General features: G+C 32.4%; 3 protein-coding genes across 8 annotated transcripts; 1 reads left to right on the forward strand and 2 right to left on the reverse strand.

Moving 5' to 3' along the window:
* The first annotated feature begins 4,803 nt into the window (after positions 1-4,803).
* LOC101259014 (F-box protein FBW2) lies at positions 4,804-8,591 on the forward strand. 5 transcript variants are annotated; one of them, XM_004250056.5, is made up of 4 exons: positions 4,804-5,276; positions 6,292-6,378; positions 7,009-7,335; positions 7,733-8,591. In XM_004250056.5, the coding sequence occupies exons 3-4, from the start codon at positions 7,028-7,030 to the stop codon at positions 8,388-8,390; spliced, it is 966 nt and encodes a 321-aa protein (XP_004250104.1). In that variant the 5' UTR covers positions 4,804-5,276; positions 6,292-6,378; positions 7,009-7,027; the 3' UTR covers positions 8,391-8,591. The 5 variants fall into 5 exon arrangements, with proteins under 5 accessions (XP_004250104.1, XP_069147227.1, XP_025883964.1 ...); XM_069291126.1 differs by having other exon boundaries at positions 5,065-5,276; positions 6,345-6,378; XM_026028179.2 differs by lacking the exon at positions 4,804-5,276 and adding an exon at positions 5,345-5,471.
* A 3,463-nt stretch (positions 8,592-12,054) lies between these two features.
* On the reverse strand, positions 12,055-20,844 carry LOC101259307 (uncharacterized). Of its 2 annotated transcripts, none has more exons than XM_004250057.5 (14): positions 20,200-20,844; positions 18,556-18,621; positions 18,432-18,480; positions 17,531-17,670; positions 15,967-16,068; positions 15,600-15,674; positions 15,391-15,488; positions 14,736-14,817; positions 14,044-14,136; positions 13,654-13,718; positions 13,506-13,518; positions 13,341-13,421; positions 12,847-12,955; positions 12,055-12,733 (listed from the first exon to the last, which is right to left on the reverse strand). In XM_004250057.5, the coding sequence occupies exons 1-14, from the start codon at positions 20,332-20,334 to the stop codon at positions 12,621-12,623; spliced, it is 1,221 nt and encodes a 406-aa protein (XP_004250105.1). In that variant the 5' UTR covers positions 20,335-20,844; the 3' UTR covers positions 12,055-12,620. The 2 variants fall into 2 exon arrangements, with proteins under 2 accessions (XP_004250105.1, XP_025884228.1); XM_026028443.2 differs by having other exon boundaries at positions 15,588-15,674.
* A 56-nt stretch (positions 20,845-20,900) lies between these two features.
* Positions 20,901-26,547, reverse strand: LOC101259600 (uncharacterized). Its single transcript, XM_010314329.4, has 3 exons — positions 25,735-26,547; positions 23,627-23,737; positions 20,901-21,516 (listed from the first exon to the last, which is right to left on the reverse strand). Exons 1-3 carry the CDS (start codon positions 26,359-26,361, stop codon positions 21,322-21,324), a joined length of 933 nt encoding a protein of 310 aa, XP_010312631.1. The 5' UTR covers positions 26,362-26,547; the 3' UTR covers positions 20,901-21,321.
* Positions 26,548-27,450: the final 903 nt, after the last annotated feature.

Genomic DNA, 27,450 nt, shown 5'->3' on the forward strand with positions numbered 1-27,450 from the left:
ATTGACATATACTTTAAGATGATTGAATGATTTGTGACATGCTATAGTAACCTAATTCTGAAAAACCTAAACCCTAAATTGAATAGGAGTCTATGAAAATGGTGTAGCTTTTTAGAGTAGTGTCTAATTTGACTTATCCTTTCAAAGTTTCATCTTGTTTGTTTATTGGACTTTTGTTACAAAAATAATATAGTGGTTGTAGTAGGTTGATATCTAAAGTTTATTGACTCGATTGATTTAGATATGTGTTCTTAGTTTGCTTGGAGTTTGTCTATTCTTGGATTTCATAACACGACCCAACCCTCACCCGCCTGACTAGAGACTCAATTGAGATCGCTCGATATCTGACTCAATCCTAACATGTGAAGTGACACTCATCAAGTTCTCCTAAACTTAGTTACTATTCTGAATTTTGACCCTAAATTATCCCAGGCTCGAAAGAGTACGCGACCTAGAATCACAATTAGATCAAAGCCTGACCTCGAGACGAGACTCGATGTGGAATCAAGACTCGACCAAGTTAAGTGTTAGTGGTAGGTTTAGATATTGGAGTTGGGTCTCTAGATCAAGGTCATGTCTTGGGAATTTAGATATTGGAGCCTGATCACTTCTTGTGGAATTTGTTTTAATCTTCCTTCATACTGAACCCTCCCATTGTGTCTAATAATTTAAAAATAGTATATAACTTTTCATACAAAACTCAAACTAGTATAGTTTCTAACATCAATGTGCTTAAGAAAATGTTTTATTTCGAAAGATTATAACTTTAATTTAATAATATTTCAAAGTATGTATGATTTATTTTTTTATTGTTGGATTCACCTAAGTAAAGTTTCACCAAGATATGCCAAAATATCAATGACAAGACATGACATTGACCTAAAAGAAATTGAAGGATGTTAAGTTGTATGTATTTCACGTACATGTCATAATGCATATATTCCTACTCACTATTTCTAGGTCAACTGTGTTGTATAAATTATTCATTTTATTGTGATGTTTTTAATAAATGGTAAATCGATAAAGAAGAGTTAAAAGAGAAAATACAATCGAACTTCTAGGTTGATAAGGTTCTAAAGAAGGATTGCAATCATACACACAAGAACACTTTAGAAAGTGTAGCACAAATTCATATGATTCTCACAGTTCTCAACTCGATTTAAGAGACAAATCTGTGAGATAAGTTACTATAAACAGTCAATGATACTATAAAAGTATATGCATATTGTTGTGGCATGGTTAATGTTTTTTATTCAGAAATTACTCATAGAGTATCATTAACTGGTGAATACTACATTGACTAATAAATAATTTCTAAATAAGAAACCTTAATGATATACATATACATATACATACATACATACATACATATATATATATACTGATTTGGTATCAATTAAGCAAAATTATCAGTCTTAATGATACCAATACAATATAGGATACTGATTTAATATCAGTTAAGCGAAATTATCAGCCTTAATGATATCAATACAATATATAATATACAATATATAATACTGATATAATATCAGTTAAGTGAAATTAGTAGGGGGTATATAGTGTAATTGTTTAGTAGATATGAATAAAAAGGGATATATGTTTGTAATAATTTAGCTTTTATGGGGTATTTGCTTATTAAGAAGAAAACATAATAGGCCCATTCATAATAAGTAAAATGGATTGGGCTCTAAATTTTGTTAGGCCCATTATAAAAGTGGACTCATTTGGTGGCCCAATTAAGAGTACCAAAAGTTCAGCCCATAAGTTAAAGAAGCCCAAAAGATTATCCACCCATGTTTAAAATTTTAGAATCGCAAATCTAAAGTCAAACTAAATTGCTAAACTTATTATACGTTAGAGTTATTCTCGTTGAGATCGCCTTCTCTCATCATTAAAGTCGTTTTAAGGCATTCATTCGACTAGAAGGAGTGGATGTTAGACACATATACCTACTAGGTTCGGTGGATATTTAAAAGTACAACTCAAGACTTCTTACATTTGCTTCTCAAATATTTTATTTTTTATTTTATAAATGAAATAAGATTTTTTAATGAACATATTCTTTTAGTAGAAAATGCAGAATCTACTTTTAAAAGTCTTTTGGAATAATATGAAATAACAAATAAAGCAAGGATGGGAATAAAATGGAAAATCCAAATAAACTAACATTTAAATAAAGTTTTAAATTTTAATAATATTCTAAACAGTATGTCAATTTTATTAATATGAATAATAATATAAGTTACCTTAAAACTTTAATTCAGCCAAAGTTAAATGTGTAGTGTTTTAGTAAAATTATTTTTTTTAAAATTTTATTTTTAATTATCTGTTCGATGTTCGATATGTCTATTAATAATTTAATCTCAGATTGAACTTATATATAACATCATTTATTAGTTAAAAAAGAAGAATTATTTGTTAAAGAAACCAGATTCACTAATAAAAAAGAAAAAAAGATGACATATATTAATATAATTAGAAATTATAATTCATAATTATATAATGACCAAAAAAATAGTGTCACATGTTTAAATTTGTCATTTTAAATGAGGGGGATATTAATATCACTTTGAATTAGATCAGGTGTGTAATAGGTCACCACAATAGTTTAAGCGTGTAACTGACTTTTCGAGACAAGTTCAGAGTGGAATTTACGTCTTTTCCCATCTTTTTATGCATCAAACAAACAAATGCATAAAAATAATCTAAGTACAACAATGCAAGTATATCTAATACGTTCATTCCTAATACAAACATTACTAATACACTCTATTTAAAATTATTTTTACACACTCTATCAAACGATCTGAGTATTGCTAATTCCATAGATTTCTAGGTATTAGAAATGCAATGCTTTTAATGCATCAGTTAAAGACCTAATCGTCCCTCAATACCTTTTTTTTATATCTTTTTCATTATAATAATAAAAAATAATTTATCAAACAATGCATAAATATAATTTATATTTTATTAATACGAACATGATTAACACAAATATTACTATATACATTATTTTACATTATATTAATACATTCCGTCAAACGATCCATAACTTTTTAATGTCACAATCAATGCTTCAGCTTTATTATCAGTATATACATAACTACTCTTTTTTTCATACAGTTTCTTAACTCACTTCCACACTCAATGCACAAACCAAATATAGAATAGATAATTAATGAAGTGAGAAGGGAAAAATATAAGAATTTAATAATAAAATAGTAAAAAATAAATATCAAATATTAAATTTTACAAATTTGTTATGATTTTTATAAATAAATTTTTTATATGAATTACGATAATTGTGTATTAAAGTAAAAAAAATATCTTGATAGAATATATTTATAAATTGTGTAACTTTTGATATGTTAGCTTTTAAAAAAATCATATATACTCCTAACATTATAAATTTAACGTTACATATTAATCAAACAATTTAAATCACTTTTTAATATTACTTTATCATATATTATTGTTGTTGTTATTATTATTATTGCTATATGACAAGAAAATACATGACATGACAATTGTCACAAATAAAACATAGTTTTTGTAAAGGTAATTTTTAATATTTAATTCGATATTTTAAAGTTTGATTTGAATGTTTGACCGGTTAATAAATCAAATTTTAGTAGGATAAATTCTAATTAATTTGATTCGATAATTCATAATCAAATTAAAATGCATAAATATCATTAACTCAATTTATTTTTAACTAATTAATACAAGTTGCCGTAAAATAATTGAAGTATTTATAAAATCTGTCCAAATACAAGAAAACACCAAGAAAAAAAAGAGAGAGAAAAAGTATTTCTTTACCTTCAAGCATGCTGTAATAATTTGATTATAATATCTTTTTTCGTTTCAAAATTTATAGGATATAGTTTAAATAAATATGAGATTAAAAATATAAATTTTTAAATGAATAATTTTTTAAATAGAAGAATATTTTTTGTTATTTTACAAGCTAAAAAGTAAGGGGTACTACTCTCTGCAAATATTAACTTGTAAAATAATATTTGAGTATGTTATTTAATATAATATTTTGTATAATTATTTATATGTTTTGACTTTAAATTTGATTTGAGACTTTTCTACTCAACTGACTTTTTAATTCATTACATTTATTATTTGATGTTACACTAGTCCATAGTATTTAATTTTGGCATCTTATCAAAGTGAAAATGACTGACTTTCAAGAAGGTGTACGCAAGCAAATTCCAAAATATAATTAAAATAAATGTTATAATCTTAAAAATAGTTTATAGGATAGAGTTACCTAAATATTAATATTAAAAGTTATTTATTAAAAATTTAGAGTTTATATATTATTTTTTGATTACTCTTGCTATTCATTTATTTATCGTTAATGTTTTAAACTATATAAAACAATATATAAATTTCCTAAAAAATTATACATATTTCGTTATTTAATTTTTTAATTTCGTTAATAATAAAATACCTTGTACGTATATATTAGTTATGAGGTAACAATAATATATTTAGTGAGATTTTATAAGTGAGATCTGAAAATAATAGAATATATACAAACCTTATCATATAATTTTAAAAGACCCCTATTTAAACGCAACGAATTCAAGTATAAAGAAGGACATATAATACTTATACAAGTTGCTAAATTACAAATATTATTTTTATATATAAATAAATTTATCTCCCAACTAAATCAATAAACATGATATTATTAGTTAAGTAAAATTTTAACACTTACGTAACTCACCTTCAAATCAATTATCAAACGTGTACTTATATTTCCTCAAACTTATTTTTTTGTTTCTCCATCTGATATTTTATGTATATTAGAGTCTGATTAAATTTGAAATTTAAGTCAAAAAATTTCACATTAGGAGTACATATTTCATTACAAAGATAGATTTACATATTCAAGAATACTCGAACTCAAATCTTTGTATAAGAATGAACTAACAAAGATGATTTCGTATCCATAGAACTCGATGTCGAATAGGTTCCTCAATCTTTTTTTTTATAATCAAAATTCACATGCTTATTTATTTATTTTAAATTTATAAATTCTGTCTGAGTAATCAAAATCTTGTTTCCTTTTTGTTTCTTTTCTTGTTTCTTTGTTACATACTTCAGCTTCTCTCTTTTCTTTCTCTCAAAAACTTGTAACCCCACAAAAGCTAAAAAGGGTACTGAGGTACTGAACTGAAGCTCCTCATATTACCCTTCATTTCAGGCGGATAAACCGGTGGTTTTTTCACAGATCCAAACTTTACCTTATCTTTTTTGAGGTCTTATCTCTTTTACTGACATGGGGTTTCTAATTTGTACATTTTCTTTAATGTTTGTGTTCTGAATGTTACATTTCAGCTTTGTTTCAGCTAGATTATTGGTTTTCTTCAACAAGGGTGTTTGGGAAATTTGTTTGAAATGACTTATCTTGAAAGATTTTACCTTTTGGGAACACTAATAATTGTTGTGCTGGTGTAAAGAACTTAACTTTCTTGATTTGTGTATTGAGATTTATGTACTGCTGCAAAGAGGGTGGTTTTGAAATGAGTTTTGTTAAAAAGATTTTTAACTTTTGGGGAACTTATAATTGTTGTGCTGGTGTAAAGGACTTAGTTTTTTTTTTTTTTTATTTGTGTGTTGAGATTTATGTACTGCTGCAAAGAAGGGTGTTTGTGAAGATTAGAAATGACTTTTCTTGAAAGGTTTTACCTTTTGGGAAACTATTTGTTGTGTTGGTGTAAAAGACTTACCTTTCTTGATTAGTGTAGTGTGATTTATGTAGTGCTGGAAGAATTTTCATAATGGTGTTTGGGAAGCTTAGAGATGACTTCTCTTGAAAGGTTTTACCTTTTGAGAAACTTATTGTTTGTGCTGGTGTAACAAAAAAAAATGCTTTCTTGATTTGTGTATTGCGATTTTTCAAAATGTTAGGGTCTTTGGGAGTTTTGAAATGACTTTTCTTGAAAGATTTCACCTTTTGGTAGAGTAATTAAAGCTGTTATAGAATTGTTTTTCTTCCTTTCTTGATTTGTGTACATTGAGATTTCCAAAGTCTATTTGGTTTCATAAGGGTGTTTGGGAAGTCTTGAAATGACTTTTCTTGAAAGATTTTAACTTTTGAGAAAGTAATTATTGCTAGTGTAATTTTTCTTTGAGATTTCCAAGATTTACTTGTTTATGGGGTTATTTAGAATTTTCATATAAGGGTGTTTTGAGAAGTTTTGAAATGAATTTTCTTGGTTTTCTGGTTTTATTTAGATGTTTGTATCCTGATTTGAGCATTTCCCTTAACAGGGTGTTGGTTAGTTTTGAGTGATGCTGATCTGTGTAGCCATTTGAATCTGTAGATTGTTTTGCTGGTGGCAATATGGTTGTGTAAAGGTATGTTCTTATCTTTGCCATTTTCTCTTTTCTATGTTCTTGATACTTCATATTATTCCATAATCAACTGTGTTTCTCTTGTAAAGATTGTGACTTTCTGTTTTTTATGTTAACATTTTCATTTATATGGATAAATCTCTTCTTTTGTGAGTATGGATTGTTATTATCTTTTCAAGATTCGATTTTTCTTTGGTTTTGTACTAGATTGCTATGATTTCACTACTTTTTCATCCTTTTTACTATGTTGGGAAGATTTTATGTGGATATAACTACTCCAATCCTTTAGCTTCCATTCAGCCATAGATTTCAACGTTGAAACTTGAAATTTGAGTTAAGTTGTTGAATTGAAGTCTTGTTAGTGGAAATCTGCCAGTTTTTGGGAACGTGAAAATATTTGAAGATTCAGATTTGTAAATCTGATCAAATTTCACGGCCAAACAAATAATTGAAGAAGAAATTTCTAAATCTATGGTCAAGCGCTAGCTTAGTAGCTAACTTCTTAAACTTGCTTGAATTCTATTAGTTTTTGGTCATATCTTTCATATATGGAAATTTGGAATAACATATGTAAACACTATCAAACTTTGTGAGCCGTGGAACGTCTGGTCTCAATGTTTTTCATTATTATAGGAGAGAATCAAGAATTGAAATGGAGGAAGGATTCGAGTTTAGGCCGTGGGATGAATTGTTACCCGATGCACTCGGGCTAATATTTAGAAACCTTTCTCTTCAAGAGGTGCTAACTGTTGTTCCAAGGGTTTGCAAGTCATGGGGAAAAGCAGTAAAGGGTCCTTATTGTTGGCAAGAGATTGACATTGAGGAATGGAGCAAAAATCGCTGCCCTGAAAACCTTGATCGGATGCTTCGTTTGCTTATTCCAAGAAGCTGTGGTTCCCTTCGCAAACTCTGTGTCTCTGGTCTCTCAGACAAATCGAGCTTTGAATTCATTGCAAACAAGTTAGTATATCATCTTATGGCAGTTATATATTTATCATTGAATATAGACATCAGTTTATGATACTATGCCTCACGTTGATCGTAATAATGCATTATGTAGAAGTTCAATTTCTTTCAACCCATTTTGTATTAATTTACCGAGTCAATGTACTGGATGTGAGTCTTTATAAGGAAAGACAAGTCCTTGGATAATAACAAAGAGTATGTTTTGATTTGTTTTTTTTTTTTAAAAAGGAAATATGGAAGTTAGATTGCATTCAAGTTTGTTGCTGATCTAATTGGAATTCAGTAGACTTGTCGAATAGCAATAAAGAACATGTCATTACTTTCTTATTCCCTCCCATATCGGTAAATATTTACTTGAAGTGAACGTAAACTTCTCTGTTTTGGTTGCTAGTGCCAAATCTCTGCAGACATTGCGGTTACCAAAGTGTGAATTAAGCGACTCCGTAGTGGAACAAGTTGCAGGAACATTTTCCAACATTACATTTTTGGATGTAAGCTACTGCATAAAAATAGGTGCAAGAGCCCTGGAAGCCATTGGGAAGCATTGTAAATATCTGACTGGTTTGCGTCGAACTATGCACCCACTCGAGGTTATCGACAAGCTCTCACAAGATGATGAAGCCCTTGCAATTGCTACATCGATGCCTAAGCTCAAACAACTGGAAATTGCTTACATGCTGGTTGGTACATTGAGCATATCAGAGGTTCTTCAAAACTGCAGGCAGCTCGAGCTGTTAGACGTAAGGGGTTGTTGGAATGTGAACCTTGATGAGAACTTTGTCAAGAAATTCAATAAGCTAAAGGTTGTCGGACCTGTTGTCGTGGATTGCTATGATAAGAATGGCTGGGACAACTGCTCGGACTATTCAGGTTCTTCTGGTTATATACCATGGGACTTTGTGGCAGGTGACATTGATGATGACTTTGACGATGATGAGATGTCTGATGACTACTGGGAAGACGAGGAACATGTAGAGGATGTGGAAATGTGGTTCTACGATGACTTAAATGCCGTGGATGCTGGATATGATTGGCCCCAATCTCCTTGAGGTTTGATATTGAACTACGTTCTAATTCAATTTCCAGAAGTTTTTCGTATACTATATCTTGTATCTGCTAATGACTCTGCTTATACTACTATCGAAATGAAAGTCTGCTTGCTTTCTAAGATGTAAATGTGATTTCTGTGTTCATCCTCTGGTTATATGTACTCCCCGGAATCATATAATAAAAAATTGTCATTGTATCAATAGATTGAGCTAACTATGTACTTCCCAGCTTTCTCTTTGTTGTGTTAACCATAACTTTTAACGCCTTATCAAGGCGATCTTAGGTGAACACTCATCAGGATTGTCTCGAGTTGTTCCATACATTTTACGTATGGGAAGCTATCGTTAAACTCATGTTACTTTCATACGTTGCAAGGTGTTCTGCTATCGATCTTCCTTGTTCTATTATATGTGTACATTGAATATCACAATTTCAATGTCATAACTCCATTTTTTTTACCTATGTTTGAAGTTCATCCATTCCTCACCAATGCCTACAACTAATTGTAGAAAATGAAAAAAAAAGCTTGAATGAAGTATTCTCAACTATCATTAACTTGGGCCAATAGATACGTTGCTCAGACTTTTCGAAAATATCGATAAATATGTCAGATCTTTCAAAAACAGTGCATTGAAGTCAAGAATTTGGCTAAGGGTATGCTTCGAACCATGTGTGCAACAAACATTTTTCGAGTGTTCGAGCAATATCTAGCCCAAAAGTACCTTGCTTTGGGACCAAAAATCTCAATGACACTTGATGAGGAAATAAAGCACTTAAAAAGAAGACTATTTTGAGTTTGGTAAAAAGAAAACAAAAGGAAAAAAAGTGGTTTCTCAACTAATCCCAACACCAAAAGGAAAACATAGAGAAAGTTAAAATCTAACTTTGGTATATAGTAAAAGAAAATATTATAATTTAGATAGAATTTTTCCTCCCAATTCCACCAAGAAAAAAAAAGCAAAAAATTGACCAAAGTGAAAGAGTGAACTTAAAGCCAAAAATCCCAACAAAATATTTGATATCTTTAAGTTATTTTCATGGGCCCTCAAATGTGACATATAAGGACAAACATTAAAAATAATACAATTGACTTTGTGTTAAAAAAAAAAAAAAAAGCATGTCTACTTTTTAAAAATATATGTTTACTTAAATGGACCACAAAACATCTTACATCTTAGCTTGACTTTATGTTTTCTAACATTTTATTACGGTAATAACACTTTTTCGATGATCGAGAAATTCGTCGTAGTTTTTAAAACCCTGAAAATGATGAATACGACCCTTTATCATTTTCTAGTTTGATGTAAAGTTGGAACTTGTGACTTAACCCTGTAAAAGTTGACGATTAATGTAAATATTATTTAGCTATGATTAAAGCAAAAATTTGAATAGAAAAATATTTTAGGATTAAGACATGGTTAATTATTGATTGATAAATAATATTTTTGTTGATCTTATAATAATTAGTGATTGATGGAAAGGGAATAAAAGAAAAAATTGGATTTCTTTTTGGATGGAAAAAAGGAATTTTCTACATTTGGGAATCGAATGTAACTATCATATTATCCCAATTGATTCTTAAACTCACTTTATTCTCTTATTTATGCCACTTATCTCCTCCTCTGGTGTCATTTTTATTCCGATCGCGTTCGAATCAATTTACACACATTTTATTTATTTCGTTGAGCATTTGCTTTTCTTTCGTTAGCATAAGTATCAGATATGTCTATTAACGCTTGCACTTCTAATCATCAATGTTAACTGTCGAGATACACATAAACTGACGTGTATATTACGATTATTTTAATTAAAGAAAAGAATGACCTAATAATTTTTTTTATCTCGAACTATATGAATCTTGAAATGCTTTCTCTGTACTATTATAATAATTTAATTTACAATTAATATGATAATGTATAGGACAGATTAAAACAGAAACTATAGGTCAATAATTTTTATGGAGGGAGAAATTTTGTTTTGCTAAATAAAGATTTTTAAGGCCAAAAATAAAACAAATATTACATGAAATGAACCATATTTCTAAATTATTAATAAATTTTGGCAAATATAGAAATGTAAAATGCCCTTTATGATTAATTGACATGAATGGCCAACAATGACTTTTATTTGTTTTCATATTTTAATTTGAAAATCTCTTTAAACAACAATCTCTTTATAGAAATGCATTTATTATTTATTTCCATCATATATTATAATTTTACTTTATTTGTCATTTGATGTGAATAATGCGTATCTCAAACGGTTATTTTCAATAGATCAAAGTAAATCATTACAAAATAGATTAGATTTTGAAAGGAAAAAAAATCTCTTTTTTTAATCATCGTGTACTAAAAGTTCTATAATAAATTAATTAGATACTAAGGAATTGTCCTATCCTAAAATCAGAATTATTGATACATGTCTTTTCTATAGAAAATTGGAATCTTTGTGGTCCAATTGAAGTGACGTGAATTATTCAAAAATCGAGGTCGATTTGCTACGAAAAAAGAATTATCAAATAAATTTTTTCGAAATTCTAACCAATTTCTCGAGCTAAATACTTTATCTTTAATAAGATATCTAGAATAGTCGAGCTTAAATCTTGAATATGAAATTGTTTGTCAAAAAATGTTTTTACATCCATTGTGAAACTTACCATCACGAACCCTAATTCAAATTTAATCGACTTCAATGCGAACACTGGATGGAAAAAAAATAAAATAAAATAAACCAGTCTAGAAGAAGTGAATAAACCAATGTAAATATGAAACCATAGTCAGATTTTTCTAAATTAGTCATTACAAAGAGCCATAAAAGTAATTGTGAATTATTCAAGAATCGAGGTCGATTTGCTTTCTCGAAAAGAAATATCAATAAGTTTCTATACCCCCCCCCCCCTCTCCCCAACAAAACGAAGCGGTAAGTACTCCATCTTTAGTCATAAATCTCAAGTTTAAACCCACCATCGTGTACCTTTTCAGTATAAATTCAAATTCAATCGACCTCAATGCAAGTATCGAACACCAAATAGAAACAAAAATAATAAAATAAACCATCTAGAAAAGTGAATAAACCTACGAAAATGTGAAACCATTTGTCCAATTGTATTGAATTATTGTCATCACACATAGAAGTCAAACAAAAAAACAGAAATTTTACAGAAATGTATGGCCACCCCATGTTAGAAAAAAGTGAAAAAAAAAAAAGATTCCTTATAATTGACTCATACTCAAGAAAAAGACAATAATTTAAAAACCCCACACCAAAAAAAAAAAAGAAAAAAGATTTGTTTCAATACATTTGGTTTTTCTTTCTTGGCTTATTACAATTGCAGTGTGTGTAGCAGAAGCTGTAGGTTAAGAGTCTGAAGATGCTTTTTTGATAAAATGCCAATTCATGTCAGATCTTCAAAGAATATTTTGCATACAAACATAAATTTTACATCTTCACTCACATGTTGAGTGTCCTCATTTTTACACCAGCACCAGTGGATATTATCATTTGTTCCCAAATCCAAATAAATAATGTACAACGATAATAACATATCCAGTGTAGTTCCGTAAGAGGGGTCTCGGGAGGGTAGAGTGAACACAGACTTTAACCCTTATCTTAGGAAATCAAAGCAGTTCAGAAAAGGAAAAATCGGAAGTGAAGAAACCATGGTAAAGCAAGACAAAGCATTTTGTGACCTTCTACCATAATCTGTGTCCAACACAACGAAATAAATAATGTACAACAATGCAAGAATTGTTCAAAATACCATAACTCCTGGTTTTAGAACATGAAGAAGAAATCTTTTCACCTTTTTTGATAAACAAACATAAACTTTTTTTTCTAGTGATGGTGGTGTTCAGACTAGTTTGTCGTGCACCACGACTATTCTATGGAGTACATGTTACCTTCCACTAGTACAGGTACTTGGTGAATCCGTCGCCAAGGCTTAGGCAGAAGGGAGGAAGAAATGACCTAGTGTTTTTTTCTCTTTTAATAAAGAGGTGTAGAACATAAAGCCTCACTCGTAGGATTACACTAGATTTATTGTTGTTTAGTTGTAGAACATTAAAGTAGCAATCTTGAATAATACTACCCAACTAGCTAATCAGAAGCGAGCCTATAGAGGAGGATTAGATGCTGACCTCTATGAGGTCTTATTTTGTTTTCGTTTATGCAGATTTACGTTGTTTCAGCTGCCATTATTGTGGTTTCTGGCTGGTAGGGATGGACTGCTGTCAAGTATTTTGTGATGGCTTCGAATTCAAAACATCAGATCGATATAGTTCCTCGTCTTCAATAACAGAAGGTATACTCCATGTTCCAAGAGATGGACCTGACGTCTTCCCGCCTAATAATCAAAGGAATCCAGTTAAAATTTGGCAAAATCTTGATAATAAAGATCATAGGTCAAGGGTCAAATAGTTCAAGGACTCGTTAAAAATTAATGGGAGGAAATATTACCTTCTTTAGTAGCTTCTTCACATCTCTTCTGATACTTCAGAGAGAGCACGGGATCGAGAGCTTTCAAAAGACTATCATACTTCTCTTCAGCTTCAGTTATAACTTTTGCCTGGAATTCGCTTCAGTTAGCTTCTACATTGAGAAAAAACAAATCTCGAGCATTCTTTCTTTCCCGGTTCAAGTACTTATAGCAACATTTTGTTGCAGTATGGTTAAATCTGTTAACATCCCCTTGGAAGATTTAATCCGACGTTTCAAAAACTAAATTGGTCAAATGTCCCCGACTCTCCTAAATACTTGACAAGTAGATGTTTTGATTGAAGGAAATACAAGAATATGTGATCGATAACAACATCCCAAATGCACTCTTCACGAACCAGTCGTGGACATTGAAGTCCCTATAGAAGGAACAGAAACTCCAAAACTTTTTTTTTTTTGAAGACTCAAACCGGCCCATGTTCATAGCATTTGTCAGAACAAACACGATTACTTACCAGCATGGTTGGTGCTGTAGAAGCCCCATAAATTCCGTTGAACATGCGCAGAATATTGAAACTATTCTCTAACACATCGTCCTATGAAATATAAAAAGGAATAATTCATCTTCCCACATGAATGACTTAAGAGGGTAAAAAAACCATCAAAATTAAATGATTCACCTCATAGTCAAACCTGGCATCATCCGGTCATTTAAGGTCATCCAGATTTATCACATCAAGAAAACCAAAGAACCCGCATTAATTGGGAAGCACAAAAACTTTTCTCTATCAGAATAGAGGTAATTATCATAATTTAACGGATATTTACAAGTCATCGGATATCTCCACAAGGAACTCCGATATCTTCAAAAATTCCATATGAATATCATTGACCTACAGAACAGTTTCAGAAGGAACACATGAACAAAGAATCACAACATAAAACAATTAACGCATATGACTAAAAGCATTGTCAACTTATCATTAAGAAAATTATATTGGGAAATAATACGCATGAAATCAAATTGTGGGATTACATAGGGTATGTTGTTGTCATCTCAAGAACCAATAGTTTGATATGAAAATGATATATTATAAACCATAATAGAGAAGGAAAATTCAGCTGACTTTACATTTCAAAGATAAAGATATCACGAAGTTTCTACTCAAAGCAAAGCGTTAAAGAAACCGATGACCACTACTTCCTAATGAGGTATACCTTTTCACCTCTCAGTTGATACAACAGAAGATTCAGCACCCGGTAATCAAAGGACTTCAGATGAATTGCCTTCATGACATCTTCAACTGAAATCTGTTCACAGAATCATTGATCAAAACAATCCATGGAAATAAGATGGGGGCTAGATAGGACATGAATCACAGGTTTAAAGGAAAGATTATAACTCATAGCTAATCTTGCTACATAAAAATCAAATATACGTATTTAAGGCACTACAAGATTTTAGTTTTAAGTAATCTAGTAACTGAAAGTCTGAAGCTTTTTTTAACTTCCCGAAACACATGAAAAGATCATGACGACAAAATCTATCCCATAAATTTTCAGCTTTGGATTACATAGATTCTAGATAGAACTTCGCCGACAATATGCTAGAATCCATGAAGGTAATTTTATACAGCATGGATCTGACAATGAGTCTGTATACTGTATATGTTGTTCAAAGGATTACTTTGACGCCCTAATTCATGCATAGGTTAGAATTATTACTCTGATTCACAACCTAATAACGATGAAGTGAAGAAAAGACCACAATTAATGATTGCAAGAGGTTCATGGAATTGGAATAATTAGATTCAAGAAGACTATCCCCCGATAAATCTTAATCAGAAAGGAATAGTAGATAAGAAACTTGTGAGAATTTGATCCATTTGTTCAGCATAAGGAATCAATACCTCTCGTTTAATCCCAAGTGCATGACACAGCTTTCTCTCCAGAGACCAATATTCTACTCCACCACTAAACTCTTCTCTTACCCTGAACAAAGTGAATAAACACTTAAAGGTCACAGCATAAGAACCAACTCACGCCATGGAAAGTTGACCAGCAAAGTATCTATAGAGTATTTTACCTTAGAAAAGAACTACCTTTAGCACAAAAACAGAAATCAAACTTCAAAGAGAATATACACAAAATGAGGCAAAGAAAAACGAGAAGAGAGAAAAAAGAAGATGTGTTGTAGACAGGTTCTGCCCTCTTTCTTTTGTCATTCCTGTGCAATTACCTTCTTCTAAACTTTCTATAGGGAGGACTACACGAGTGAATAAGAAAGGTAGAAAAATGACTTACTAAATGATAAAAAGAAATGAAAAGAAGATGTAAACAGTACAATGGATGTCACAAAGCCAACGGTACAAGAAAGAAGTCAGAAAGATATTCTATGAGTGAAATGGTCTTCAAAAGATTCTCTGGAGAAGTTGTCAGTGTAAGTGAAGTAAGCAAAGTTCTTATTAAAATATTCCTAAGGAGATAAATAATTCAAGCATGGTTTGGAGCTTCACAAACAGAATGGAAAAGGATGAAAAGGAAAATAGCTATATGAAGTTAGACCTGTCTGTCAAAAGCCCATGCTGCTGAAGTAAAATAGAAAGAGGTCTAAACGGATCATTGGTCATCATTCTCACATATGTAAGCTCCCAGCTTTCTTCCTGCACATAATAAAACACACAGAAATAAGGAATTGGATTCAACTATAAGCAAGTAATAACTCAAATGCTCCTAAAATTATTCATGAGAATCTTATGTGCCTGTAGTACTACCACACTGTATTCACGATATGATGATTGGTCCTTCCCCACTGATGGCTGCAACAGTTTCTCATTTAAATTATCCAACTGCATCAATAAAGATATACGAATTAGAAATAGGTTGGGGTGTTTCTCTTCTTACCTAACCAAGGGGGAAGAAATAATCGTTTACCCTGTAGTGTCCTTTTTACCCAAACAAAGCAAAGGGGGAGAAAAAGGAGTGAACAGCAGAGGAAAGAAGTCACGGTTGTGAATAAGGAAAGTATCTCCTGTCGAGAGCGATGCGTTTTTTTTAACAAAACTCCATGATGTGTCAACGTGCAACAAGATTTTATTGAAATGCTTCAACCCAAAATGATCAGCAGACTGTCAATCTTACCTGATAAATGTAACTTTCAGTAAATGAAAGTATCGGTAGGTATCTGAACATAGACTGAGGTTGGTGAGGATCCATTTTGTGAAACATAAAATAAGACCTGCACTGGCACATGAAACCAACATCAGCTTATTATTTCTACAAGGTCCTAGACCAATAAAAAAACAGAAAATTTGGTCGGCCAACATCAATAATTTGATGCATGGTGTTAGAGAGAAAATAACCCAGTCTTGCAAGTCAGGAGACATGCATAATTTTCCAATATGATTTCAGAGCAAGGGCAATGGATTAATTTACAACAAGATGTTTGAGAAATTAAGCCAAATTTACCGATAGAAACATAAAAGCTTAACTCAAGAGTGAGACTTAAGAATTATAGTGGTTAAGAACATTACACCATTCTCAGTTCTTACAAGCTAGAAGGGGATAAAAGACCTGCGGCAGGTATTATTAAGGTTAAGAACATAAGATCATTCTTAAGTTATTCCAAGCTAGAAGGATCTAGCACAAAGAAAGAAGAGAAATTGCCTTCAATATATGCTTAAAAAGGTAGTCACCAATGCAGGAAGCCAGTTTGTTGGATTATCAATAATAGCTTACAGGGTAAGGGTCAAGTGCTCCTTTGGTTAAGAAATGTGAAGGCATCAGGATGAACAGCAGTCATCCTGCCTATGGATGTAAAAGTGCAGGACCAGATGAATGATATATTCTACATTTTCATACTTAATTTTCTTTTTGGAACAGTTCTTATCAGATGTGGTAAAAGGTTATTCTTGATTAGAATAAGAATTAATTAGTACTTATCCTTGATAATGATATATATGTCAGCACTCATTTTTCTTAGAAAGGTAACATTTTACTGGTTTTATTTATCCTTGATAATGATATATACATCAGCACTCCATTTTTTCCAGCAAGCTTCATACAATACCTCCAATTCAACATTAATGCCTGGGATATTTTAGTCAGCTGTCTTTATCAATCTTTGTCCCATTGTAGCCAATATGAATGTAGGATAATTAGTAAGATGATATCCTTCACCTAGAGTCCCATCAGGCATTTACCACAAATAGGACAAATATTTATTTGATGAGGACCCATTTGCTTTATCCTGTTCACCAACCCAACATGCACCACAGTTAAAGCCGCCATCTTTTCATTTGTTCACCTTTTTATTACTAAAATGAAGATAGTAACATAAATGAGTTTGAAAACTACCAAATCACCCTATCTTATCCTAAGCAGCATAACTTGTTCAGAGATGAGAAGTACAATCGATACGACATCATAAGTAGTGGAGTAATGTGAATCAAAAAAGAAGATGCTCCAACATGCAAACTAATTAGTCCTAGATTAATGAGATGTTCACTCGATAATCGAATATCAACTTGCCTACAAGCTGACTACGCTGATTTCCCCAACATACAAACAAGACAGCAAAAACCTGTTGCGAATTTAATCTTCAGACTCTTGTGTTGTTTGCCAGCAATATACAGAGACATGTCCAGAGACCAGAAATGGTATGATAAACAGCAATTTGAGATCAATAGGGAAAACAAATACTCACAAAATCTTCTAAAGTAGAATTAGCTCGTTGCATAGCATCAAGCCCAATCATTGGCATATCCTCGGAACCCATTTTAGATGGATCCGGTATAATCTTATCACCACAATCAAGTGGACCGGTATTTACCTTTTGTTCAACACCTGCAAGAAGTTGAAGGTGGAAACAAGCTAATTCCCTCTGCTCAAGTAAAACAAAAAGCAAGCTATTCCAGGAAAGACTATACACATCTCACATGAATATAGGGGAACTGGACAATCTCATATATTTTTAATACTTCTGAAATGCCTCCAGCTGATATGACAAGCTTGTGGTATTTTGGCTCATCAAGTTTCAAAGTATTTGGCAACCCCGTCTCCCAATTCCCACTACGTTTTCTCATTTGTGCTCGTTTCACTAGTGAGTTTTTACTGTAGGTTTATCATAAATCAACCACGATAGAAACCTCATACGTCTGTAAGACATGACCAACTTTTTGAGAAATTATGGGGAGAAAGAGAGCAATAGATACAGATGTAAGGGGAAGGTCAAAGATTGACATGTACTAGTAGCACCTGGAAATTGTACGCAAATAAAATAACAAACTAATCCCAAATTTGAACAAGATATGTGTCATGTTGTGTGGCAGATCACCAAGGAAAAGGCATCAAAAGCCCACCACATTTCCATAAAATACATCATTTAAGACGGAAACACAATGATCAGATCTTTTGAACTCCCTCTTTTTTTCTTTTTTCTTTTTTTTCTTTTTTTCTTTTTTGCTTTTTGGATCAGTAAGTTTCAAACCTAGTTAATACAAGTCCTTCATCAAAATTCCAAGGAAGAATCCATTACACAAATAAATGGAACCAAATCTCAAGGGAGGAAACGCAGAGAAGAATAACATCACTTCTGTAGAACACACCTTGCTCACTAGCACACTGCAATGCTTCCTCCAGGAAAGCATGTGAAAACTGCCAAAGAAACAACATGTATGTTCATTGCAGCCTCTCACACAATTGAAAGAGCTTCTAAATTTCGATGCAAACCTTTGGCACATGGTCAATAATCAATTGGCACTTGGCACCAATGTCAAGTTCACAGCATCGCGATACCTTCAGTGATATATGAAAAATATTAGAAAGTGACTAGAAAGTAGAGAACAACTCTTAGTGTACATCCTGATGTAGCAATACCCATATATACCAAGCAATTCAAAATCAGAATAAAGGATCAAAGAAAAGAGAAACACAACCAATCGACTGTACCGCCAAATAATCAACCCTGAAGTATATCTGAAGGTATTAAAATGAAGGTGGCTCGTTGTTTAACCCTTCTTCAGTTCTTTAGGGTTATAGGATGAGAAGTAATTAGTATTCGCCTTCAGAGTCTTCATATTCCTCCCCCAGACGGTAATTATCACTACCTACATCTTGAATTGATTTGAGTATGTATCAGTTATCCTAGCTCCATAATGATTTGGTAGCTTACAAACCGCGTACAACAGCACTCTTCTGCTGAAGAGTTACAAAGTCAATAATAATCAATCATAGCTTCCGAGTTAGCCACATATGGGGGAAGAATATATAGGGTCACTCTCTGTGCAGCTAAAACGGAACCCAAACCTCATTGCTCTTCTCTATGAAATGGCCTCAAATGGACAATAAGCAACATACAACTATCTTGGCTAGCTAGATAACTTTCTTGGTGAAGGAGAAAGAGTTTAACAAGCTAAGAAAGTCTCACTAAAGGCAGGAACTCAAATTGTGACAAAGATTTTCACTAGAAGAGCTGAAGCTATTGGAGGTTACTTAGACCTGCTATAACTTAATATCTAGCTGTAGAAGAAATGATCTCCCTGAAAAACAGGAGGTTTTAGACATTAGTTCCCTTTACTTGATATTAAATTAGTAAAGTAACACTTAGCTAAAGGAGCCTGCTTTGGTGGTCCTATAAGGAAGTGAATAAAATGGTTTTTACAAGAACACTGAGAGGGTGTAGAAATCATCAAGTCAGTACAAAATAACCACATCAAAGATCCTTTCTTTATTCAGTTTGCAACTCCCAATTTCCTTTTTCAGTTTTTGTTACTGTTACTAATTGTCAGCATGTCACAAAAACACATCAATCTTGTTCCTACTCCTAATGACAACCGCCTCAATCCCACACTAATTGGAATAAGTTGTTTTAATTCTCTATATCCATTCCACTTCATTTGGACAAGTTTCATGCTAATACAAGAAAATACGTACTCCCTCCATTCCAATTTGCTTGTCTAGATTTTGACTTGGCATAAAGTTTAAGAAAATAAAGAATACTTACAAATCTTATGGTCATGTAAAGTTGAAAGTAAAGAGTTACTAAAACATAGAAAGATACATTCTTTTTAGAACGGACTAAAAAGGAAATTAAGACGATCAAATTAAAACTGAGGAACCACATACACACTGAAAAATTCCTGTTTCAGTTTTTCATTACTGCCACTAATTTTCAGCAAGCATCAAAACCCACATCAATCTTGATTCTAACAACAACGCCTCAATCCCGAACAAATTGGGGGTCGACTATTTCAATTCTCTATACCCATTCCACTTCATTCAAACAACTTCCATCCCCATACAAAAAATAAATACGCAGATACTGAAAATTGAGCCTAAAACTAATTCAAGTATCAAAAAAGAACGAAAATTTACCAAAAGAAGGACTACATCTGCAAGAAAACGAAGAGAGCTGGCATTATGGGTGTTGCTAGAAGAACTAATGATACCGTGAGACCCCATCATTTGTATAATTTTCTGTACATTTTCTAGCTTCCTCAATCCATCCATTCTTTTGGGGTTACTCTTAAGATATTTGCTGTCTTCGTCTTCTTCACCCTTCTGGTTTATGGCAGCTCCAACACAGAAGCACGGGAACGAGTATTGGTTTCGATGAATATGTTTAATAATCGTAAATGGCTTTATAACTATATTTTATTTAGATATTTGAATTACGTAACGTATTTTAAAATTTTATTTTTTTTTATATATATTTGTCTAAGTGGAATACTTAAATTATGTGTTCAAATGTTCAATTGCAATATGTAATATTTTGAGCAATTTTTTTATTTTTAAGTTTGTCAAAAATCAAAAGTAAACATATTTCGACTCCTTCAAATATTAATGAGTTTTATTAATCGAACTTCAATGCTGATTTACCATACGTTAGTATGTTAAAAGAGTTGAATCACTTCATATTTTCAATAACTTCTACTTATAGTAATAATCAATTACCCATCGCTTGGCAGGTAGAGATTGATTCTTAATACACTCTCGATTCAAGTAAAAGCAGTTCGAGAAATAAAAAAAAACGGAGTGAAGAAGCGACAAAATACTAAAGAAAGCATGGCAAAGCGTTTGTTGAAAAGGAATGCTCTGGCATTGTAATTCCAGAAAATAAATAGACTTTTCTCCATTTCCTGCACAGGTTTGCATAAACAAAAGAAAATAGCACTTGGAGAACAAAATTTGACAACAATGACGCTTTAGCAAGCATTGCAGCTACAGGAGATGGAATGATTGATTGTGTTTCTTAATACACAGAGTTTCGTTGTCAAATAAACGTGAACAAGAACATCGAGTTTCACCTTTCTCCTCTCCCTCCCTACAGCGATATAGCTAAAAACAAAACCAGGAGAAAAGAATCTGCACAAGGATATATGATTCCTCAAATATCTGTCAATCTTCAAGCATATAAGTATGAGACCATGCATATCAACCCTTTCGTCGTTTAAAGAAATCTTACTGGTCTATACTGAAAGAAACTAGATTCTGTCATTATTGGTTTTCCGCTGTCTGTCTCTTCAAAGCTTGGATTTGATTCACTCCCAACTGTGGAAATCCATCCGCGGCTGTATTAGACATGTCATTTGTTTTTTGATTTGGATCTTGACTAGGTCCGCGCTTGTTCTCAAACAACTTTCCAGTTTTCCCAATTGCAAGAATTAATTCAAGCTGTTTGTGTTGCTGGTCCTGTATATGGAGTAGATAACAATAGTGAACATGGTGATTAATAGGAAAGCGGTGCATTCAGGAAGGAACAGTAACATCAGCAAAATAGTGTGATCACCGAAACCTAATAAATGACAGAGGATAACAGATAACAAAAGCAAGAAACTACATGATAAGGCTAATACTACGACAGATACGGTACTCCAGACTAGCACCAAGGCTAATCCCATTGAAAACCAAGACAACGTTCCACTACCTACCAACTTTCTACCCCAATATGCGACCTCCATACCCTCCTATCTAAGGTTATGTATGACCTAGGGAAGCTGAAGTCGCACCATGTCCATGCTCAAGATGTCATTTTAAAAAGCTATCAAGAACAAAGTTGAAATTATGGTCATTAACACTCCATGCTTATTGCTTTGACCCTCTCCATCGTGTTTGGTATCATATTTAAAATAAGGGACTCAACTCTCCTTTTCCGATTTCACTCACTTTCCCAACAGTAACTACAACAATAAAATAAACTAATAATAACGACTAATATGAAACGAGAAACAAAGAGAGAAGGAAATAAAAGCAAGATCTATCTGAAATCTCATTTCATTTTTAATTATACAACTGCAATGAACAGATATCATATTGGTTGGCTATGCTAGAACATATTCCCTTGCACCTTTGATATTCCTAACTAATATCAACTTTCAATCATAATATCTTAATAATCCAAAAGGAGTCAAGAAATGAAAACTTTCTTCAATAGCGCTTGTATTCTTCTATCGAATAAAAGACTTAGATCAAATTATCAGAAAAATTATCCAGGAACAGAAGGAAGATGGATAACACAAGGAGATAAGAGAAAAATGATACAATTTTAATTAAACTTTGCAAGTCAAACAATGAATGGGAAACCTTCCATTCCAATATTTTCCTACACGACTCTAAACATATTATTCCATATTTTAAGCAAAACTATGAACAGATGACCTTTTCTGGTTTGGATTGAGATTCTGCGTGCAATGGAAATCTACACCTACTTAGGTGCGTTTCTGGAAGATCTTTGAGCAACTATACTTCTCTTTTGTTGCTCAAGTTTTCTTCTTTATCTTTCCTGTTTATTATGTCAACGACACACCTTCACCATAGATCAGTTCAATCAATATCATAGTTACCAACCCAACTACTATACTAAGACCCACGGTTGAGATATAATATTTATTAAGTAATTAAAAGTGTGCTCTCTCTAATAGCTTGAACTTTTAGATGAGATGGTCATAAACTTCAACATGGACTAGAGAAGACAGAGGTCTTGGTTTCAAATTTCAACGCCACCCAAATTAAAGGCAAAAAGAAAAATGTTTCACGTGTTTGGCTTAGGAAAAAGAATCAAGCCCACGCGTGAGAAGGCGTGTTGACACATAATATAAATTAAGTAATTAAAAGAGTGCTTCCATTTTAAAAAAAAAAACTATTTCAAAGTGTGCTCTTACTAACAGTTTCAACTTTTAGATGAGACGGACACAAACTTAAATAGGTAGAGAAATGAACCTTGGACTAACTCAATCCTAAAAGCTAGCACATGAAGTGAGGACTTCCCAAGACCAAATAGACCAAATTTACACCCCACAACCAATGTAGGACAACTTAACACCCCCACATGCCCAGGATGGCCAACTAGAGCATGGACAACATAATATGGGGGCTCAACATCGAGTAAATCAAGGGTTAAGAGGGTCTGCCTCGATACCATGTAAAGAAATTGATATTCAACCTAATTCAACCTCAAAAGCTAGCTGTGAGGATTTTCATAGACCAAAATCCACATCTCACAACCGATGCGGGACAACTTAACAATCATCATGCACAATACTGTGTTGAACATATCATGAGTTGCATCTAAATGGGTTAACCTTTAGAATCAGCCAAAAATGGAGATGTAAAATGGACCTTAAAGTAAACCCTCACATCTTATGCTAGACACAACCTAAAAAAAGAATTGTCTGACGGAAGCATTCTTTTATCATCTTGAAGATGTAAATCCACCACAGAAAACTTTCCTGTAAAATACAATGCCCCTTGGAAATTGGAATAAGCACGTGAATCTTGGAATAGTAGTTAAACAACAGTTTACCTGCATTGCCAGCAGAACCTTTTGTACTTCACCAAGCTCCTTCTCCAGACGCTCGCCTTGCAATGCCAATGCTCGAGTGGCCTCAGAGTTCTTTTGGGCCAACATTGCAGCCTGGATAGAAAGAAAATGGAATCACAAGAAGGAAGGCTAGTCTATAAGATTATACAAAGAATTGTATCTGCAAGAACTGACTCAGAAACGACAAGGCACTCAAGGCTTTAAGCGAAAAGTGAGAGGCAAAACCCATATTTTTCCAAGATGAAGTGTATAATTTACCCAAATACAAAAATACTTGTGAATTTATTACTTATAAAGTCAACTTGCAACTAAAATTCCGGATTCATTAATTTCGATTGATCGGAAAAAGAATCATTTTGTAGCTCAGAATCAGAAGTGGCAAAAGAAAAGGAAGAGAACTCATATACTAGAAGAAGAAACAGTAGCTAAAAGAGAAAATATAAGAAGAAAGAAATAAATCAAAAGTAGCAGAGAAACATAATAGTAGAAGAAGTAATTATGCACGGGCGTAGTGCAAGTTCATCTACAAAATCTATAATTACTTGTAACAAAAATAATAGTTGATGAAAAGGCGTGACATATACTAGAAGAAAAGAAAGACACTGACGACAAGAGAATGCTGAAATGTAAATGGAAAGGAGTCCTAACACTCAAATAGCAAAAAGGCCCTATATTTCCTCCTCTCCTTTTCCCCCTTTTAAAGTTAGATTACTAAAAAAAAGAAATCGCTTCTTTATAGATGATTTTACGCCTTTGCACTTCATCGTCTAAAGAGAGGATCTCTAAAGCACATCACTTCACCCGTCAAGGTAAGCAAAACATGCCCTTTTGAGGGAGCTTCATCTCTCTCTTAACTGCAAGGTAACCTTGTTTGGGAACGACGTCTGAGTATAGTTTGGAATACCCCTCAACAAGTTGTCTGCACTTGGTTCATATTTCCATAAACTATTCAATGGTCATTAGTGTGCGTGTGTGTGTGGGGGGGGGGGGGGGGAGGGGGCTTTTAAATGGAAGAGCTCCAAGTAAGCTTGTTGGACAACTTTATAGAATATGTAATCAATAAAATATGCCCTCAATCCCGCTTTTGATGGGGTCGGTATGTGCTTTAGAGGTTAAGGTGTTAGATGAGGCAACTCTTAGCGAAAGAAATAAAAAGGTTAAGTTGTTATCATTAAAAAAAAAAAGAGGTAAACTTGAAACTTTAGTTTCAAAAAAAATAAATTATTATCATGATAAAGCACAGAATCCTTATTGTGACTTTACAACTAGCATATGTCAAGCCTCTGAGTCAATTAGTTTCTCAGTTTTTATGTTTTCCATGTCCACTCTGATGTTCAGGTTTGTTGTTGACCCTACTTTATAGAAGTGAGACACACTACTACAAATGGTTGTTTCACCTAATAATATGATGGTTTACAAGTAAGTTCAGTAAGCAAAGAGCATTACATTACCTTTTTAAAAGAAAGTTCAGTAAACAAACACACAGAAATACAAATGGTTTACAAGTAAGTTTCATAAGCAAACAGACAGACATACGATGAGGTCAACCTTTGATCAGTGTGAGAAAGATAATATATATTTCATTTACTTGATAAGGTTATCATATCATCCAAGATCAAAGCAAAGAATTCTATAAGTTTCAGGTTAACTTATTCAGATTTTATGAATTATATTAAATAAGAACATTGCAACCATAAGTTTCCTAAGTTTTTTTTCTTCTCCAATATGCTAGTATGGTTTCTTGATTCATTTTTCTACATATATGTATATAATCACTTCTCACATTTATAGATCCAACCAAAGCATCCACCTTAAGATTCAAGCATCCACAAACTTCTTTGCACTTCAGAATCAATTAGCAATGAATCATGAAGTGATCATCTATTGTTCAATGAAACTTCAAATAAAAGAACTTTCTAGCACGCACGCGATGCTTATTAGATATGACATCATGGAAACAACATCACAATCCTCAATTTATAGGATAATACTAACTGCATTCACAAGATTAAAATGTTTTACTGATTAACAGATAAGTAAAACTTGCTCCCAATCCATTTCACCTCATAATATGCTTAAAACATTATTACCTCAGTAATTGGATCTTTGAGAGTCTTTCTAGTAACCCGAAATCGAATTCCCAGCTTCTCAAGCTGTCTCGATAGAACCCGAATAATTGTAGCTGAACTCCTCAAATCTTCCTCTACCTTCTCAATCCTTTCCAACATATTAACCCCTTTTAAATCACTCCCAGGCCTGGAAAAGTTATTCATGCAAATCCTCCTCCATTGCCTTCTCCTAATCACAGAACCAATGATCACTCCACCCACCAACACAACACACTGTGCAGCTAATACCCTATTCCCCAACCACTTATGAGACCCCAAAAACCAACAATTCACAGCAAAACCAATAGCTACCACAGCTGAAGATAACAAACACAAAAACTCAAGAATCGAAAGAAACCCATCAAAATTAAACTCATACTCAGCTGAAACTTGACCATTTACAGTTCCCTCTGAATCAAAGCTCTTAACTTTCCATTGATGACATTGCAAAAACTCAATTTTGTCCAAATGGGGTTTTTGTGTACGGAAAATTAAAGGGGTATTCAAGGGTTTTAGATGTAATGGGGTTGAAATTTTTGGGTTCTTCAAGCAAAACAAATTGATACGAGTGTGTGGAGCTGTGAATAAGTTCTGGGATACGATTGACATTATTTGGGGGTTCCAAGAACTTCCCAAAAACTGAATTTTTTTCAATATTTTGTTATTTTAACTTTCAAGATTGATGAATTCATGGCTATGGAAGAACCCCAATTGAAAAAATTAATCAAATTCAGGTAGATGAGAACACTCACTCTGAGAATACGAGGATGTTAATTTACGCACTAAGCGTACGTTAGTTACTATTAGTCGTTTTGAGTTTAAAATGCGCCTACAATATGAAATATTACATTTTCATACCCACTATTTAGTGTCAAAATACATTATAGTACCTATAACTTTCTTAATGAGTCAATATAATCCCAAACTTTGGGTTTTTGCACAAAAAAAAATGTCCCAAAAATATATCACCAACTTTATAGGGTTATCGATGGAGATAATTAGTCTATTCCAGTTGCTTTCCTTCCAATCGCTTGCTAAAATTTTGAATCGCGCTCTTTTTTGTCTAAATGTTGTGTTTCTTAGTATTGATCAAAAACATATCTCTGTTAATTTTTTCATTTTATTTCTAACAAATATTTTTTCTCTCAAGTACATTTTACATATTTGTCTAGATACTATACACGTGTTCAACCATATATGATTATTAATTAATCTATGGACGATTACGTTCATATCTTTGACCTTAATTAATATATATATTATAACTTAATCATGATGATTAGTTAATCTATGATTTGACTTTATTTTTGTCGATTACGCTCATATCTTTGACCTTAATTAATGTGTATATATATACACACCTTGCTTGATTTTTGTCGACTACGCCTATATTTTTCACCTCAATTAATATATATATATATATATATATATATATATATATTTAGGTGTTAACTAATTTGCAAATGCCAATTTTCTATTTTCTTGATTTTGGAGAACACTCTTGTTTGATTTAATGGGAGTAGAGAAGAAAAAAAAATACTTACAATATGAAAAATCGAACCTTCATTAATAAAGTGAAAGTATCAATAATTAATTATCTGAGCTAATAAAATTTTCCTTTTTTTGGAACATATGATCAAATATATGTTGCTTAGGAATGTCTTTTTAGTTTTTTTACCAAATGATTTTAAAAAAATC

The sequence above is a fragment of the Solanum lycopersicum genome, chromosome 11, assembly GCF_036512215.1.
Source record: "Solanum lycopersicum chromosome 11, SLM_r2.1".
Classification (NCBI taxonomy): Eukaryota; Viridiplantae; Streptophyta; class Magnoliopsida; order Solanales; family Solanaceae; genus Solanum; species Solanum lycopersicum.

Bases quoted from the DNA above. Each gene is read 5' to 3' on its own strand.
- LOC101259014 (XM_004250056.5), top strand. From the start codon at position 7,028: ATGGAGGAAGGATTCGAGTTTAGGCCGTGGGATGAATTGTTACCCGAT. The intron at 7,336-7,732 runs GTTAGTATATCA...TTTGGTTGCTAG, and splicing joins TTTGAATTCATTGCAAACAA to TGCCAAATCTCTGCAGACAT.
- LOC101259307 (XM_026028443.2), bottom strand. From the start codon at position 20,334: ATGGATGGATTGAGGAAGCTAGAAAATGTACAGAAAATTATACAAATG. The intron at 16,069-17,530 runs GTGAGTATTTGT...TTCATGTGCCAG, and splicing joins ATTCTACTTTAGAAGATTTT to TGCAGGTCTTATTTTATGTT. The intron at 15,675-15,966 runs GTAAGATTGACA...TTATTGATGCAG, and splicing joins CTGAAAGTTACATTTATCAG to TTGGATAATTTAAATGAGAA.
- LOC101259600 (XM_010314329.4), bottom strand. From the start codon at position 26,361: ATGTCAATCGTATCCCAGAACTTATTCACAGCTCCACACACTCGTATC. The intron at 23,738-25,734 runs GTAATAATGTTT...CTTTCTATCCAG, and splicing joins TCAAAGATCCAATTACTGAG to GCTGCAATGTTGGCCCAAAA. The intron at 21,517-23,626 runs GTAAACTGTTGT...CTCCATATACAG, and splicing joins AGGTTCTGCTGGCAATGCAG to GACCAGCAACACAAACAGCT.